The 13,462-nt window shown below is 47.3% G+C and overlaps 1 protein-coding gene across 1 annotated transcript in view; it reads right to left on the reverse strand.

Moving 5' to 3' along the window:
• The window catches only part of HPSE2 (heparanase 2 (inactive)), a 112,813-nt gene that overhangs the window by 89,159 nt on the left and 10,192 nt on the right, over positions 1-13,462 (reverse strand). The window contains exon 3 of the mRNA XM_010564879.1: positions 10,091-10,252. Coding sequence (XP_010563181.1) covers positions 10,091-10,252 — 162 coding nt within the window. The remainder of the gene's footprint in view (positions 1-10,090; positions 10,253-13,462) is intronic.

Below are 13,462 nucleotides of genomic sequence, written 5' to 3' on the forward strand. Positions count from 1 at the left end.
ACACAAGGTGCTTCAGCTTCTCCAGGCTGAGAAAAATTATCTAATTAGATTATTGGGAAGAAAATACTGGACAAAAGAATCCAAAGGAATATTTAAAGGGGGGTTTTTTGCATTGTTTTTAGGTGGTTCAGATAGCCAAAATCAGCATATTCCACCACCATGCTGGAAGGGGATTTTCGCTGGAAACCCATCCTTCTGCAGTGGTATAGACAGCAATAATAGAAAACAACATAAGCCATGATCATAAAGCTAAAGAAATAGCAACCAACCACAAATTACAAAGTCTAGAAAATTAATGAAGTATTTAAAAAACAAGATGGAAAAATTCATGCCTTGCTGAGTTAATAGTGGGAATTTAAATATAGAGGAAAGAAGGGAAATGTGAACAGAGACATAGATCCATTATTTTGTGCACACAGTAAAATTACCAATGTAACTACAAAAATATAAATATATGCGTTCTATATTTGGGAAAGAGATATGATGATGAACTCATAAGAAGATTATATACTTCACAGTTTACTGATGACCAAGAGATGTATTAGATAACATCTGCTTTAGATAAACACTGTTAAATCACCCACCCTGGATAATTTGCACCTCCGAGTGCGCCAAGGAGATCTCTGACCTGTTGATGCTAATTTTTAATAAATCTTGGAATGCCAAGTAATTCTAGAAGGGTAGGAGAGCCCTAACCCCATGCCGGTGCTTAGGCAGGACTAACTGACCTAGGGAGCGACAGCCAGTCAGCCTGACAGCAGACCTAGACAGAGTAATTAAAAGCCAATATGAGAATCTACTGATAATTCATTATATTCATGTCTCAGCTAATTACCAGCCAACATATGTTGTACAGAATCAAGTCCTGTCTAACTGATGTTACAGCTTGATTTAAGAACTTGCGTTAATAGAAATAATTTGGTGTAACTAGATGGATAGAAGTGGCTGATGAGACAAAAGCGTATCCATTGCCTGCTTCCCATCCCACAGGATGCAGGGGTTTTACCAATCATTCAGATAAATATAAATTTAAGATCCTTAGAGGCAGATTGCAGATAGCACAAACATAGCTTACTAAATAACAAACAAAACAGCCCCCGTTTACCCTGTATATGGCTTTGTACAGATTTGTATGGCTAAATGGCCACCGTCCAACCAAGCGTGCTTTAATTCAGCCAAGCGCAAGATAATACACGTACGGGAAAACAATATAGAGCTCGTATCTCCAGGATGGAAAAGTCCGTCCTGCACGGCCACAGGACAAAGGAGGAGCTACGAAGGGACTTTGGCAAAGTGAAGCTTAAGGAGCCAAATCTATTCAGCTTATGAAAGAGGAAAATCCACAAGATTCGACTGCTGCTCATAGACGTTACATTAGCGTGGGGGGAGAGGGGGTTTCTAACCTGATGGGGAGAGGCAAAGGAAGCTCCAGGGGTTGAAAGTCATAGTTAAGCACAACACTGAAAAAGAGGAAAGATATCATCAGCCCAGCAGAGGATGAGAAACACCACACAAGAAAATCTGGATGATCTAGGGGTCCGGCATAAAAACAGGAGTTGAAATTCAGTAGTACAAAGGGCAGGTATAAAAACCTCTTGTGAAACGTAACAGTGGAAGGAGCCCAGACACTGGCACACTGGGGGTCTGCTTTAGGCTACGAAATCGGGGAGATCAGAAGCACAGGCTTATTGGGAGCATCTGAAACACAGAACCCACTGGTAATTAGGGACCCTTAACTGCCCACACATTTGCTGGGAAAGGAAGACATCAGACACAGCCTTGCATCAAGTTCCTGGAATGCACCGAGAAAAAAAATTGTGAAAGAGACAGGAACAAATCTAGGAAAGAGGCTCCCCGAGGTTTGATTCTCATCAACAGAGGAAAACTGGGAAAACCACGAAGGTAGAAAGCACTGTGGGCAAAGGAGCCCAAAACGGGTGTTTGTACTTGTTAGGAATAGAAGGGAAAATAGCAGCAGAGTAAAAACAGCGCTTTTGTAAGGACAGAGGCTTCGGTAAACTCAGAGGGCTGGCAAGTGAGATTTCATGCAGAATGAAAAGGGAGTTCAGGAAAGATGGTGTTTTGTAAACACGCAGCAAGGAAAGGGAGCAGATGCAAATTATCTTAGTGTGGGGGTACGGTAAGGGTAAATCACAGACTCCTCCATGGCTTGCAGCACACGAAGGAGAAATGGAAACTCCATCAGGCTGATGCGGATGAGCACAAAGGAACGGCACCAGGAGAGAGGGACAGAGCAAAAGAGCCAAGTGTTCAACAGAAAGCGCTCGCAGCAGGGATCACCAGCAGTAAGGAGGAGACATTTGATAACTACATCGGTGGGAAGAGACAGACCAAAGAGTTCATCACCTCCTGAGCAGGGAGAAAAGGTTAATAGATTGGTTTATGCCACTGAACACACCACAAGCCCTTCCAAAGCTGTTAGTGCATGTCAGCCCTCCCCCATCCCCCTGAAATCTGTTTTCTGTTAGGTTTATGTGTTTTCTTTATTCTCTACACAGCACCCAGAACTGGCTGGTTCTGGTAATGACATTACATATTATAATGTACGTATAATTGCTAATTTTAAGATACACAATTTATAAAATATCTTCTCTTGTGAGGCTAGTTAAATTGGACAGTAAATTGAATTTAATAACTACTGAACACGTCACAAGAAGCCACGTCCCCCACAGTTACAAAAGCAATAACCAAATCAGATAATGAGAAAGCCAAAGTGTTGCTTAACAGACTAGAGAGTGTCACCTGAAAAAGAGATTCACCTTCATGACCTCTCTCACACACACACAAATGCCGTCAGCACACAACAAGTTGTAAAACTACTAATTAGGGTAAGAGGAGGCGGGGGATCCCAGGGGTTTGGCTCACAGCTGTCTCAGGAAGCAAAGAGGTATAAATTGGGACACAATTTCACAATAGCCAACAAATCAGAGTTAAAGCTGAAATATTTAATGCTTTTGTTGTGTCAGACTTCATGAAAAAGGATAACTAAGACCACAAAGTTAATGCAATTAAAAGCAGCAGAGTAGAAGCATGAGGCATAGTAGCACATGAGCAGAATGAAGATTACTGAAGTTTGATGTCATCAGATAGGCTGAGGTCCATCGGCAACTCTCTCTGGGAATTTCTGGAAGACAAATGAGGTTTCAAAGGACTGGAAAAGAGCAAATATAGTGGCTATATTCAACAGGTTGAAAAGTCAAGAAAACTGCGGGCCAGTCAACATAACTTCAATTCCTGGAAAAATTTTGAAAAATCATCAAACAATCCATCTGCAAGGAAGGGCTGGAAGCAATAGACCTGCCACATGAAGCCAACCTGCCTTCTCTTTGACAGAGCAAAAGGGTCTCGTACATGAGATAGAGGCAACAGATGTTATATACCTCTACTTTTGCAAGGCTTTACCTTCAGTTTCATATAACATTTTAATTTGCAAATTTGGAAAATAGACTCTAGATGAAATTCCATATGGGGAACGCACAGCTGGTTGGGAAATAGTACACAAAAGTGTAAGTATGAACAAGCAATACTGTAACAAAAAAATCCATGATTATGCAGGGGTATACAGACAGGAGTGTCATGCACAAGATACACAAAATAACCCTGCTGCTCTTCTCAATCAAGAAAGGCCTTGGCTACAATACTGGGCACATTTCAAATCAATGCACTTCAAAAATAGCCCAGACCAAGCAGAGAGAGCCCAAGGGACCCCAACAAAACACAGAACCACAAAAAAATTTAAAGAGGGCTGAAAGGGACCTCAAGAGGCAGAATCAACCACGCATGTGTCATTCAACTTGAAAATAACATGGCCATGAGGAAAGAGCAAATGAAAGGCAGTTGTTCAGTGTAGAGAACAAAAGTCTTCAGGGAAACATGATAACAAGCCTCAAATATGTAAAAGATTTCTGCAAAGAGGAAAGGAGTGCTGTAAGCTGCTCTCCATGTCCACAGGGAGAGGACATGCTGTAATGGGCTTAAATTGAAGCAAGAGATTTTAAAAACACCAACTCCATAATGATATAGATAATTATGCCCTAGAGCCAATTGCTGAGGGAGGGTACATCACTCCCATCACAGGACATTTAAGAACAAAGATAAAGCCATATCATTTGAAACAGTTAACGGTGATGTCCCCGCAACCTGGGCAATGCTGGTGCCTGGCCACTGAGCCCCAACAACCTGCTGGCTTTACACAGACATGCCCAGGAACACAATATATCTCAGCTATGCACCAAACACACTCAGAAAGCTGTGTGGTAAAAACAAGCAGCCACTTCGCATTAGAATGAGCTCATATAAACAACTGATAATGGCACAAAAATACTCAGTTACAAGAGATTGTTTTCCATGGTTTATTTTTCCTAGCACCATCCCCTCCGTTCTGATGCTGAGGTCTCAGAAGACACCTGCAAACCATCATCCAAAGGGACCTGGCAACTCTGCTGGTCATTAACTATGGGTTCAGTACAGATATTGTTTTAACAACACATTACAATTTTTCTGGTCCCTTCCTCCCAGTAACCCCCCCAGTGTTTCACAGCAATTCCCTCTCTCTTTCCCATAGGGGCTGATGACATTATTGTCTTCCCCTTGCTGACATGACTTCTCCACCAGTACCCCAGTTGTGCTAATCAAAGAGACAAACCCAGAGAAATTATTTTCACTGGGTATTTAGCTCTGAATGAGGCTTTCTCTTCTTCAGCCCCAACAAAGGGTTCAAGCACCCCAAAGTTTGTCTGTTTTTTCAGCTGTACCAGCTGGTCACATAAAAGATAACTGCATCTCCTTATACACCTTTCCCCAAGCGGAGACCAGGTACAGCTGATTTGTCACGGAAAAGGCTAGAAGATGCCCTCTTGAGGTCCTTTTCAGATCTATTTTATACAATGCTGTGGATAACGTGGATAACATAAGGGCCTGCAATGGACAGAAGGGCAGATAGCCTGATCTGAAAGCCACTCACAGGCCTGTTACACAGCCCCAGAGAGTGCTCTCCTTGAAGGAAAGCTGGAGAGCAAGCGCAGCGCGGACCACCCTGGTGCAGCACCCAGTAAAACAGCTATGATAGATATCACTGCTGTGCAGACCACAGGATGTTTAGGCTGCTGATCCCAAACAAGCTGCCAAAAAGGCAAGGAAGCTGCACTTACCTCTGCAATAACCCTCCCAGGTCCCATCTGACAAGGTGGCCCCCTTCTCCAGCCCCATGGAGTTAGCTGTAACTGGGGTTAAAACCATATATCTAGGGAAAACTCCAGCAAAAGCAAGCAGAGCAGCCTTTCTGCCCAGCAGCACAGGCACCAAAAGCACACCCAGTCCCATGCCCTGCTCTCTCCACAGACCCCCTCGCAAGGGCAGCCTCTGAGCCACGGTCCCATCCGGACCCAGCGCCCCGTGGGATGGGTCCCAGGCCCCGCAGACCTGTCCTGCTCCAGGACCACCACCTCCCAGAGCCACAGCATTCAGCAGAAATCACAAAACCACTGGGGGAGGTTCACAAGTGCAGGAAACACAAATGTCACAGGTGCTTGACCCGAGCTGTGTGATTCCCTGCCAAGGAACAAGCACAACTGTGGCTCTCGCTGCCTTCAGGGGAGAGGAGAAAAACATATTTCTGTGGGGCAGCTTCTCACTTGCAAACTCTTTATGCAGAATACAGACACACTGCCCTCATCCCTGCTCTGTGTCACCCCACGCATGGTTGCTCTGCAGTAGCCACACACACGCTCTGCTCCCCCTCGCTCTGCTTTGCTCCACTCATCCCACCATTACGCATCCCCACTTTGGAAAAGCTGGTGTGCACCCTCCTTCACCATCACATCACACACCCATACCACTTACCCTGGCTGAAGAGGGTCTCTGCCTGGCTGCTAACATCTCCAGAAGTAGACTTTTCCAAGGAAAGCCTCACACAGAGCTCATAACTGCTGTTAAGGCAGAGTTTAAGTTATCTAATGACCTTAACAGGGATAATAGGATGCCAGTGTAAAACACCTGATTGCAATGTTGGACACAGAAAGTGAAATACACTCTTCAGCAGCTCCCACCTGATTTTAACCCCCTCAAGTCTCTCTCAGTGCAGCTGGAAGAGACCCACTGCTAACACCCTCAGCAGGGTGGGACCACAGAGGGTCATCTGGGAGCATTATGTACCCTGTGGGGAGGGTCTCCTCCCTTCACTGCTGCTTTTGGAGGTTGTGTCACATGATGTGACAGGATGGAGGGCTCCCACCACACACTCTGCAGTCTCCTCACTGGCTTTTCAGTGCAGATGTGGTGTGGTAGGACAGGCTGGAGAGCTGTCATCACTAGTCTCTTGATGCAATGAAGTAATCTGCACTGCAGCTTCAGGCAGAAGGTAGAGCAGAAAGAAGAGATGTTTCTCCACTGTTCAGAATGAGAAGTGGGGCACTATTTTGTTTCCTCAGGATGGGAACTCCTAGAGGGAAATTTATGGTTCGTACTTGTATCTTGGGAAGCTTGGTTACACCTAACACTTCATGTAAATACAGGAGGGGACAGTTTTTCACATATGTCTATTGACCTGAGCAATTCCCTCTTCCATTGGGCTTAACAGGCTTTACTTAATAACAGTGCAGAAACCTGCAGATATCCAGTCTCTTAAAGTACAAATGCAGTACCTTAACTCAGTCCAAACTGGCAACACAGATGGAGGGATTCAGATTTAATCTATCAAAGCTCTGCCTGCTGCTGCCCCACTCCCCACAAGCTCGCTCCCTAAAACGTGCATGCACGTTGTGTCTCCACTGCCCTGGGCAGTTCCTGACACCTCACCTGCTGCCAGCCCAATGCTGTACGTTCACCCCTCAGCTCCAGGGCTTGAAAATCACCTTACTGTCACCTAGACATTTCTCCTGAGGGCTACAAAGGAGAGGAGCCTGCTGTGACAATTGCAACTTCTACTCCAGCTGATACAAGCCATAAAGAATCACCACTGGCTCCACCTAACCCTGCTGGGAAGGAACGGAGAAGTGTTTCTACAGCGAGACTCCTCCTCCCCTATCCCACTGTGGGCTGAGCTGAGAGCGCCAGTTCCCAGAGGAGATCAGACGATGCTGTGCACTCTCCCCCTGCTCTACCATGGGCTCACCCGAGAGCATCAGAGATGCTGATCTGTGAAATGAGATACCTATCTCTGAGCACCACAGGGGAAGCAGCAAAGATTAATAAGCCTCAAAATGTTATACAGTATTTAAATAGTACTGTCACAGATCAAAGACTATCGCTCATCTCAGTGAGGCAGGCTCCGTAAGCCTAGAAAGATCATGTACAGAAAGCAAATACAAGTTGCAAGAGAAAGACTGCAGACAGGAGCTGAGGAAAGCTCGTACTTGCCTAGAGAAACCAAAGTGGCCTAAGCCAGAGTCTAACATGTGTTCCTGGAGGAACAAGAGCCAGAAAGACTGCCTGGTTTCACTCAGTCTCAGTTGTGTCTTAGCACAAAAAAACCCATATTTCATTTTAAGACACCCTCTTACCTTGGAGGTACCTGCTGCTGGTAGCAGCTTAAATCCCAGTGCAAAACCACAATGCTGCCTGATTGCTAAGATAAGGAGCGCGCTGGGAACCACGTGCAACTGGTGAATAGATTTGAAAAAGCCCCCGATTTACATTGATGCCACAGGGTCCGCAGAATCACACTCCCTGCACTCTAAGAGCTTTCATTCTTAAAGCCATGAGGATAATGCATGAAAGTTTGATGGCAGTATCACTTGCCCACACTTGCAGGCAGCATGGGAGGCCTGATCTACAGTCTTTCAAGTTGCTCATATAACGATGTCATCTGGGAGGAGCAGGAAGAGAAGGGGACTTTTTATCCAAATCGCTACAGTGGTAGTGGCATGGGAATAAAGATGCCTCACAGCAGTATTCCTACTCCCAAGCTCTCCTAGAGTAGCTATCCCATCGTAAAGCACCTTTATTCTCATATGACTTTGGGCAAGATACTCCATTTACATTTTTTTGGTACAGTTAAAGTGCTGCAGGAACTAGCAGCAGTAGGAGGCCCTCTTACACAGAAGCGTGGGGTTGAATATTCCTCCAGTCTAGGTTGGACACTGAGTACTGAGGGTCATCCACAGTACATGCACTGCATGAGGCCACAGGACTCCTGGATACAGACCTCCAGGAGGAGACCCTGCTCTCAGGGATCCCTGGATACTCTATCCCTGCAAACTCAGCCCCATCACTGTCCCTCCCTAAACCAGGTCTGGATCCTGGCTCCTGCACCTTGCCTCACTGCCTGGGGACTCCTTACAGCACTGTACAAAACCACTGTGCAGAACAAAAAGAAGTCCTCAAGCAAACTCTGGCTGATTGAATTTTGAAGGTAAGGAATGCCCTTCTGCAACAGATGTACAACCCCCTCTGCCCACCCCAAACACCAGATCCATCACGGAGAAGGGAAATATTTACACAAGTTAGTAGAGTTCCAGTTAAATATTATGCTTAGCTGTCTAGAGTCCATGTTCTCAGACTATGTCTATGAAATAAAAGATTAAACTTCATAACAATTATGAAGTTGCTCTGCTCACATTCAAAGGGAGTTAAAGGACATTAAAATAGCTCTTTGGGTAATATTCCAGTGAAATTGCTTTCTCCCCCCTGGAGAGTTTGAGCTAAAACCTTCTGAACTATCCTGTAAACACACTTGGAAAGGCTAAGAACTAAGCTGATAACCAGGTAGCACCTCTGCTCTGCAGGTTCTGTAAAAAATGTGAGCAATGCCGGAGAGCTTTTGAAGCAGCGAGGGAAGGAGGATAGGGGAGAGCGGCTTCTCTTCTCGAGGGAAGTTTGTTTAGTGGAAAGTAAGCAAGTTGTCAGGGGAAAAGCTGACAATGTTGATTCCAGCAGTTGTACTGGGAATAAACAGCCAAGTGGATTACGTTACAGAGAATGAGAAACGGCTCTGAGGATCCCATTTAAATGCTGGGCTTTCAGGAATGATGCGATTCAGCCACACTCGTGGCCCCGATGCCCACCGGCCCCCTGGGCTGAGTCCACTGCCAGCCCTGGTATCACCATCCCACCTCTGTGGGGTCCCTGAGAAGTCCTGCACAGACGATGTCCCCAGGAGAGCCAGAACTCACTGCTGCACTGGCGAGGACGCAGCCCCATGCTGACTTCAAGGCAGGGACTGGACACTGAATTAGGGATGGCAGCAGGGGGGGAGGTTATGCAGGACCCGCTTGCCTCTCCCAGCCCAGCAGCAGGGGAGGGCCACCACCGGGCTTTCTACCTCCTCCCCAGCCAGAGCACAGGGCCCTCCCTCCCATAAAAATCGGATGCCTCCCTGCCTTTCATAAGAAAGGGACCCGGCAAGAGAAGAAGGGGATCTTGTTTGATTTATTAGTCTCTTCCTCCTTCCCATCGTCTGTGGCTCATCCAGCTGTAGTGATAAGGAGAACAGCTATGAAAGGACACTGCTGGCTGCTGGGATCCCATCCTTCTGCCCACTCACTGCCTGAAGACATCAGTCCTTTACAAGCACCATTAAACGTGTATCCAAAATGTGGCAGTCTCCTCCATCCTTTGAGATTCTGTTCCCTGAATAATACAAACAGTTGCCAGAAAAAGAGTATCCTCTCATCTCTGTCTGGGCCATTATCCCTTTATATTTGCTCTTTAATATTTACTGGGTTCACACAAAGTGCATGCTCTGGAAAGAAAAAAAAATCAGCTGCAGCTTAAAGGACTCCAAATTTAGTAATTGCTGCAGCCCCATCGACGTGAACAGTTAGCAGGGAGATTTCTCCAGCACTTCACGTGCTGTGGTATTCTGCTTAGGTCAGACTGTAGAAGACGTTCTGTCCAGGGGCACCAAATCTGGAGTGTCGGCGTAGGTGCCAGCTGCAGAGGCCTTATGAGTCCACCACAGGTTCCTGCAGGTCCTTTCCCTCCCAGCACCCAGTAATCTTGGTAGGAAACAGAGGCAGCCAGAGAGATGCTGATTCATACAGAGGTGAAGCACCCGAGGCTTTTAACACACCTGTGAGTTAGCAAGAACTAGCCCCAGCTCCTGGCTCCAGAGCTAGTCTTGCAGCCTTACCTGTTAATGTGAGGTTGCTGTATGTGTTTGAAAACTGCTCCTTTAACAAAACCAAGTGCATCTGAGCTGCCTTTTCCCTCTGTAGCTCCAACATTATGTCAGGATGCTGGGCGATCTTACAGCCTTTCTGCTTATCCAGGGCAATGTCGCTGCGAACAATGTCTACAGCAAAAGGGAAAGAAAAAAGGGAGATGGCCAAACCTCAGCTTTGATTTTCACCAGACGCTTGGATCAGCACCAGCCAACATGACAGCCACACAACCATCACTCAGCACGAGCAACCCAAAAAAAGGGTCCAAACCCCTTGGATGCACCTATCCAATGAACCTCCTTTGCTCAAGTCTCCTTTTCTCCCACAGGAAGCTCAAGTCAGTGACTTCAATATGCTCACACAACCTACCACCCCTTCCATCCTTCACCTGCCTAGCAGCTGATCTCTTACAGTGATCCTCCCTTGCAGGAAAGTGCAAAAGTCTCCCAACATTTATATTACGACCCTGTTACTAGTGTGTTTGACGTTAAATAATGAGAAAAGACTAAACCCCATTCTGGTGACCCCTGGCTTCCATTTACCCTTGCCTGTCAAAAAGGTGATGAAGAAGGCTTGTTCTCACCTTGTTTATCCTCGCTGCAGCTATCACAGCTAGAGTTAGGTCAGCATAGCTTATGACTCTTTGAACAGGTCTCTGTACCCTTCTAACTCCTGACATTCAATTCAGGAGGCAGGAGGATTATTTATCAATTGTTTTCTCTTCACATGAGCATTTTTTAAGTCATATTGTGAAATACGAATATGATATTCCTCTCCTAGAACTACTCACCTGCTGGGGAAAGGGCAAGATGGGGGTAGCAGGGCAGAACAAGAATCAAGTAAGATGTGTCCAGTCTAAACAGGAGGGGAGTGGTGCAAACTAGTCCTTGCAAGGTCCCTTTCTGAGTTTAATAAACTCTGTAACATGCTCAGATCCACAGGCACCATATGCTGTGTCTAATTCTTACAAAACCTTAGGCAGCCAGCACTGATAAGGAAGGACGGAAGTTGGAGTTCTTCCACCACATTGCATGAGGTCACCCTTTGCATCACGAGGTTGCGCTTTGCTTGGTTTAGTTCCCGTCTAGCTAAAAGTTTCTGAAGGAGCTTATTGTCAGAAGAGAGTCACATTTTGCTCCACATACACTCTCCAGCTCCATTATTGTTACGCACATCATAGAACACCAAAGTTGTTTCCAATGGTCGTGCTTCTGTCTTTCAAGGTGTCAAATCCCAGGTTCAGCAAACCTGGGTTCAAAGCTCTGCTACGTCTTCAGCTGGCAGAGAATCCCCTCCAAAGGTGGGGTGGAGGACTGGAAGCCACATCATCTTCCTGTCTCTGAGCCTCACCCTAGAGTCACTGCACTTGTCTTGCCCAGGCTGTGCTCTGTCTGTCTCTTTACTGCATAGTTTGGGATTAACACAGCTTCTCCAAAGCCTGCCTAAAAAAGAATACTCAGAACAGTAATGTCATTAAAGCACCTGTGGTCTGTAGTTAGAGACATGAGTTCTCTCCTCCACCCACAGCTAGCATGCTCGGGAGTGAAGATAAGGCAGCATCCAGCTAGCATGAAAATGTGGCTCACTATTTTCACACCCAGCACAGGGGCTTCAATGCGGAGAGATGAGATGGAGCAAGAAGAAGGAATAATGTTCCTCTGCAGAGCACACACACCCCAGCCATGTGCTTTTGGTGTACAACCTCTTAGGTAGACACTGAGTAAGATTTGGGCCTACCCAAACTCTGCCCAACTAATGAATGATACAATCCTGAACCCCTGTTGTGTGAGATATTTGGAGAACTGAAGACTGAGAAGCACAACCTTATCACTCTCCCACACCAGAAAGGCTATTACTACAGCTACTGGTGTCACCTGGAGCTCATGAATAGTCATTGGCCTTCCTGGGTGACGGATTTCCTTTTCTACAGAACTGAATGCAACAGTCGTACGCCCCCACCCCCAAGGCAAAATGGAGCAAAACACATCAAGGAGGCCTTGAAGGAGGAGAAGACTGAGAGGCAGAGAGGTTTGAAACTAGACAGTCAATACACCGTCTCCAGTTCTCTTCAAACTGCTATAAGGGAGTCCAGGCTGGGTCTAAACAAGTTTGTTTCCTAAAAGGGATGGAGGGCTCCTAAAAACCAAACCAGGGCCAATGTGGACCAACGTGGAGGAACCATTGGCCTGGGACCAGGGTCCTTGCCCTCCCGGTCAGGGGCCACGACAGCACCTTGGAGAGTGCAAGGGGACGTGGCAGCGGGTCCTGCATGACACCCCTACCTCCATCCTCAGGGACCACACGTCACAGCAAACACACGGTTGGGCAAGGGATGGCCCTGTGTGCACTGTCAGCAGGGTCTGGGGACAAAGGGCAGGCTCAGGGGTCCAGGCCCAGGAATGAGGAGCAGGAGCAGTGTTTGGAGTCCTGGCCTTAGGTGATGGAGCTGCAGTGACAGGGATTAGCACAAGGAAGTCAAGTCACATTCAGATGAATTCCTGGGATAGTCTGGAAGAAGGTGTGCAGGGCACAGAAAGTGGGGGCAATTTCTGGCAGTCGTCTTCATGGGGTTCTCAGAGAGCTACCACTGCAGACATTCAGGAAGCAGCGGCAAGACATGCAAGGTCCTGGCTTCTGAAATTGATGAAGGACCCAAGAAACTTGCCCAAGACCTAAAAACAGAGGTGGACCCCACATTCATTATAGCTCCAGCTTAAACAGTGGGCAGATGTCTGGGATATGGAGCTCTCCAAAGAACTCGGTGCCTGGTCATCCCGACCCCACCAGGCTGTACTCAGTGCAGGGGGGGAGGCAAGGGCACCTCCGCACCACTTTTGGGGACCAGCAGCACCGAAGGAAGAGGGGTGGCAGGCCACAGCTTCTGGAGGCTCAGGGGAAATCTCAGCAGAGCAACGCAGGGGAAACAGCCAGCAAGGAGCTCGTAGCCCTCAAATCTTAAAGGATAAGACAGAAAAGAGAGACACGCAAGGAGGGCAACGAGGAGGGTACCCCAGGAGGCGCTGGACAGGGCAGTCCCCAAGCAGGAGCTCCAGGAGAAGGACACTCGCTGCCTTCCTGAACGTCGATGAAAAAAAAAAAAAAATAGAAATAAACCACCCAGCAAAACACGAAACCGAGCAGCACTTGCCAGAAGTGCGAAAGAAGAACTCCAGATGTGGGAGCCCCAGAGGATGCCAAATGGTTTCCAAAGACGGCAGACCACGAGCTCTGCCCCGAGAGGGGCCGGGGCCGGGGCCGGGTCAGTACCCTGGCCAGCTCAGCCTCCCGCGGCGGCGGCCCGGCCGGGCGGACCCCCGGCGGAGCGGAGCGGAGCGGAGCGG

This window comes from Haliaeetus leucocephalus, unplaced genomic scaffold (assembly GCF_000737465.1).
Source record: "Haliaeetus leucocephalus isolate CR32 unplaced genomic scaffold, Haliaeetus_leucocephalus-4.0 Scaffold184, whole genome shotgun sequence".
Taxonomy (NCBI): Eukaryota; Metazoa; Chordata; class Aves; order Accipitriformes; family Accipitridae; genus Haliaeetus; species Haliaeetus leucocephalus.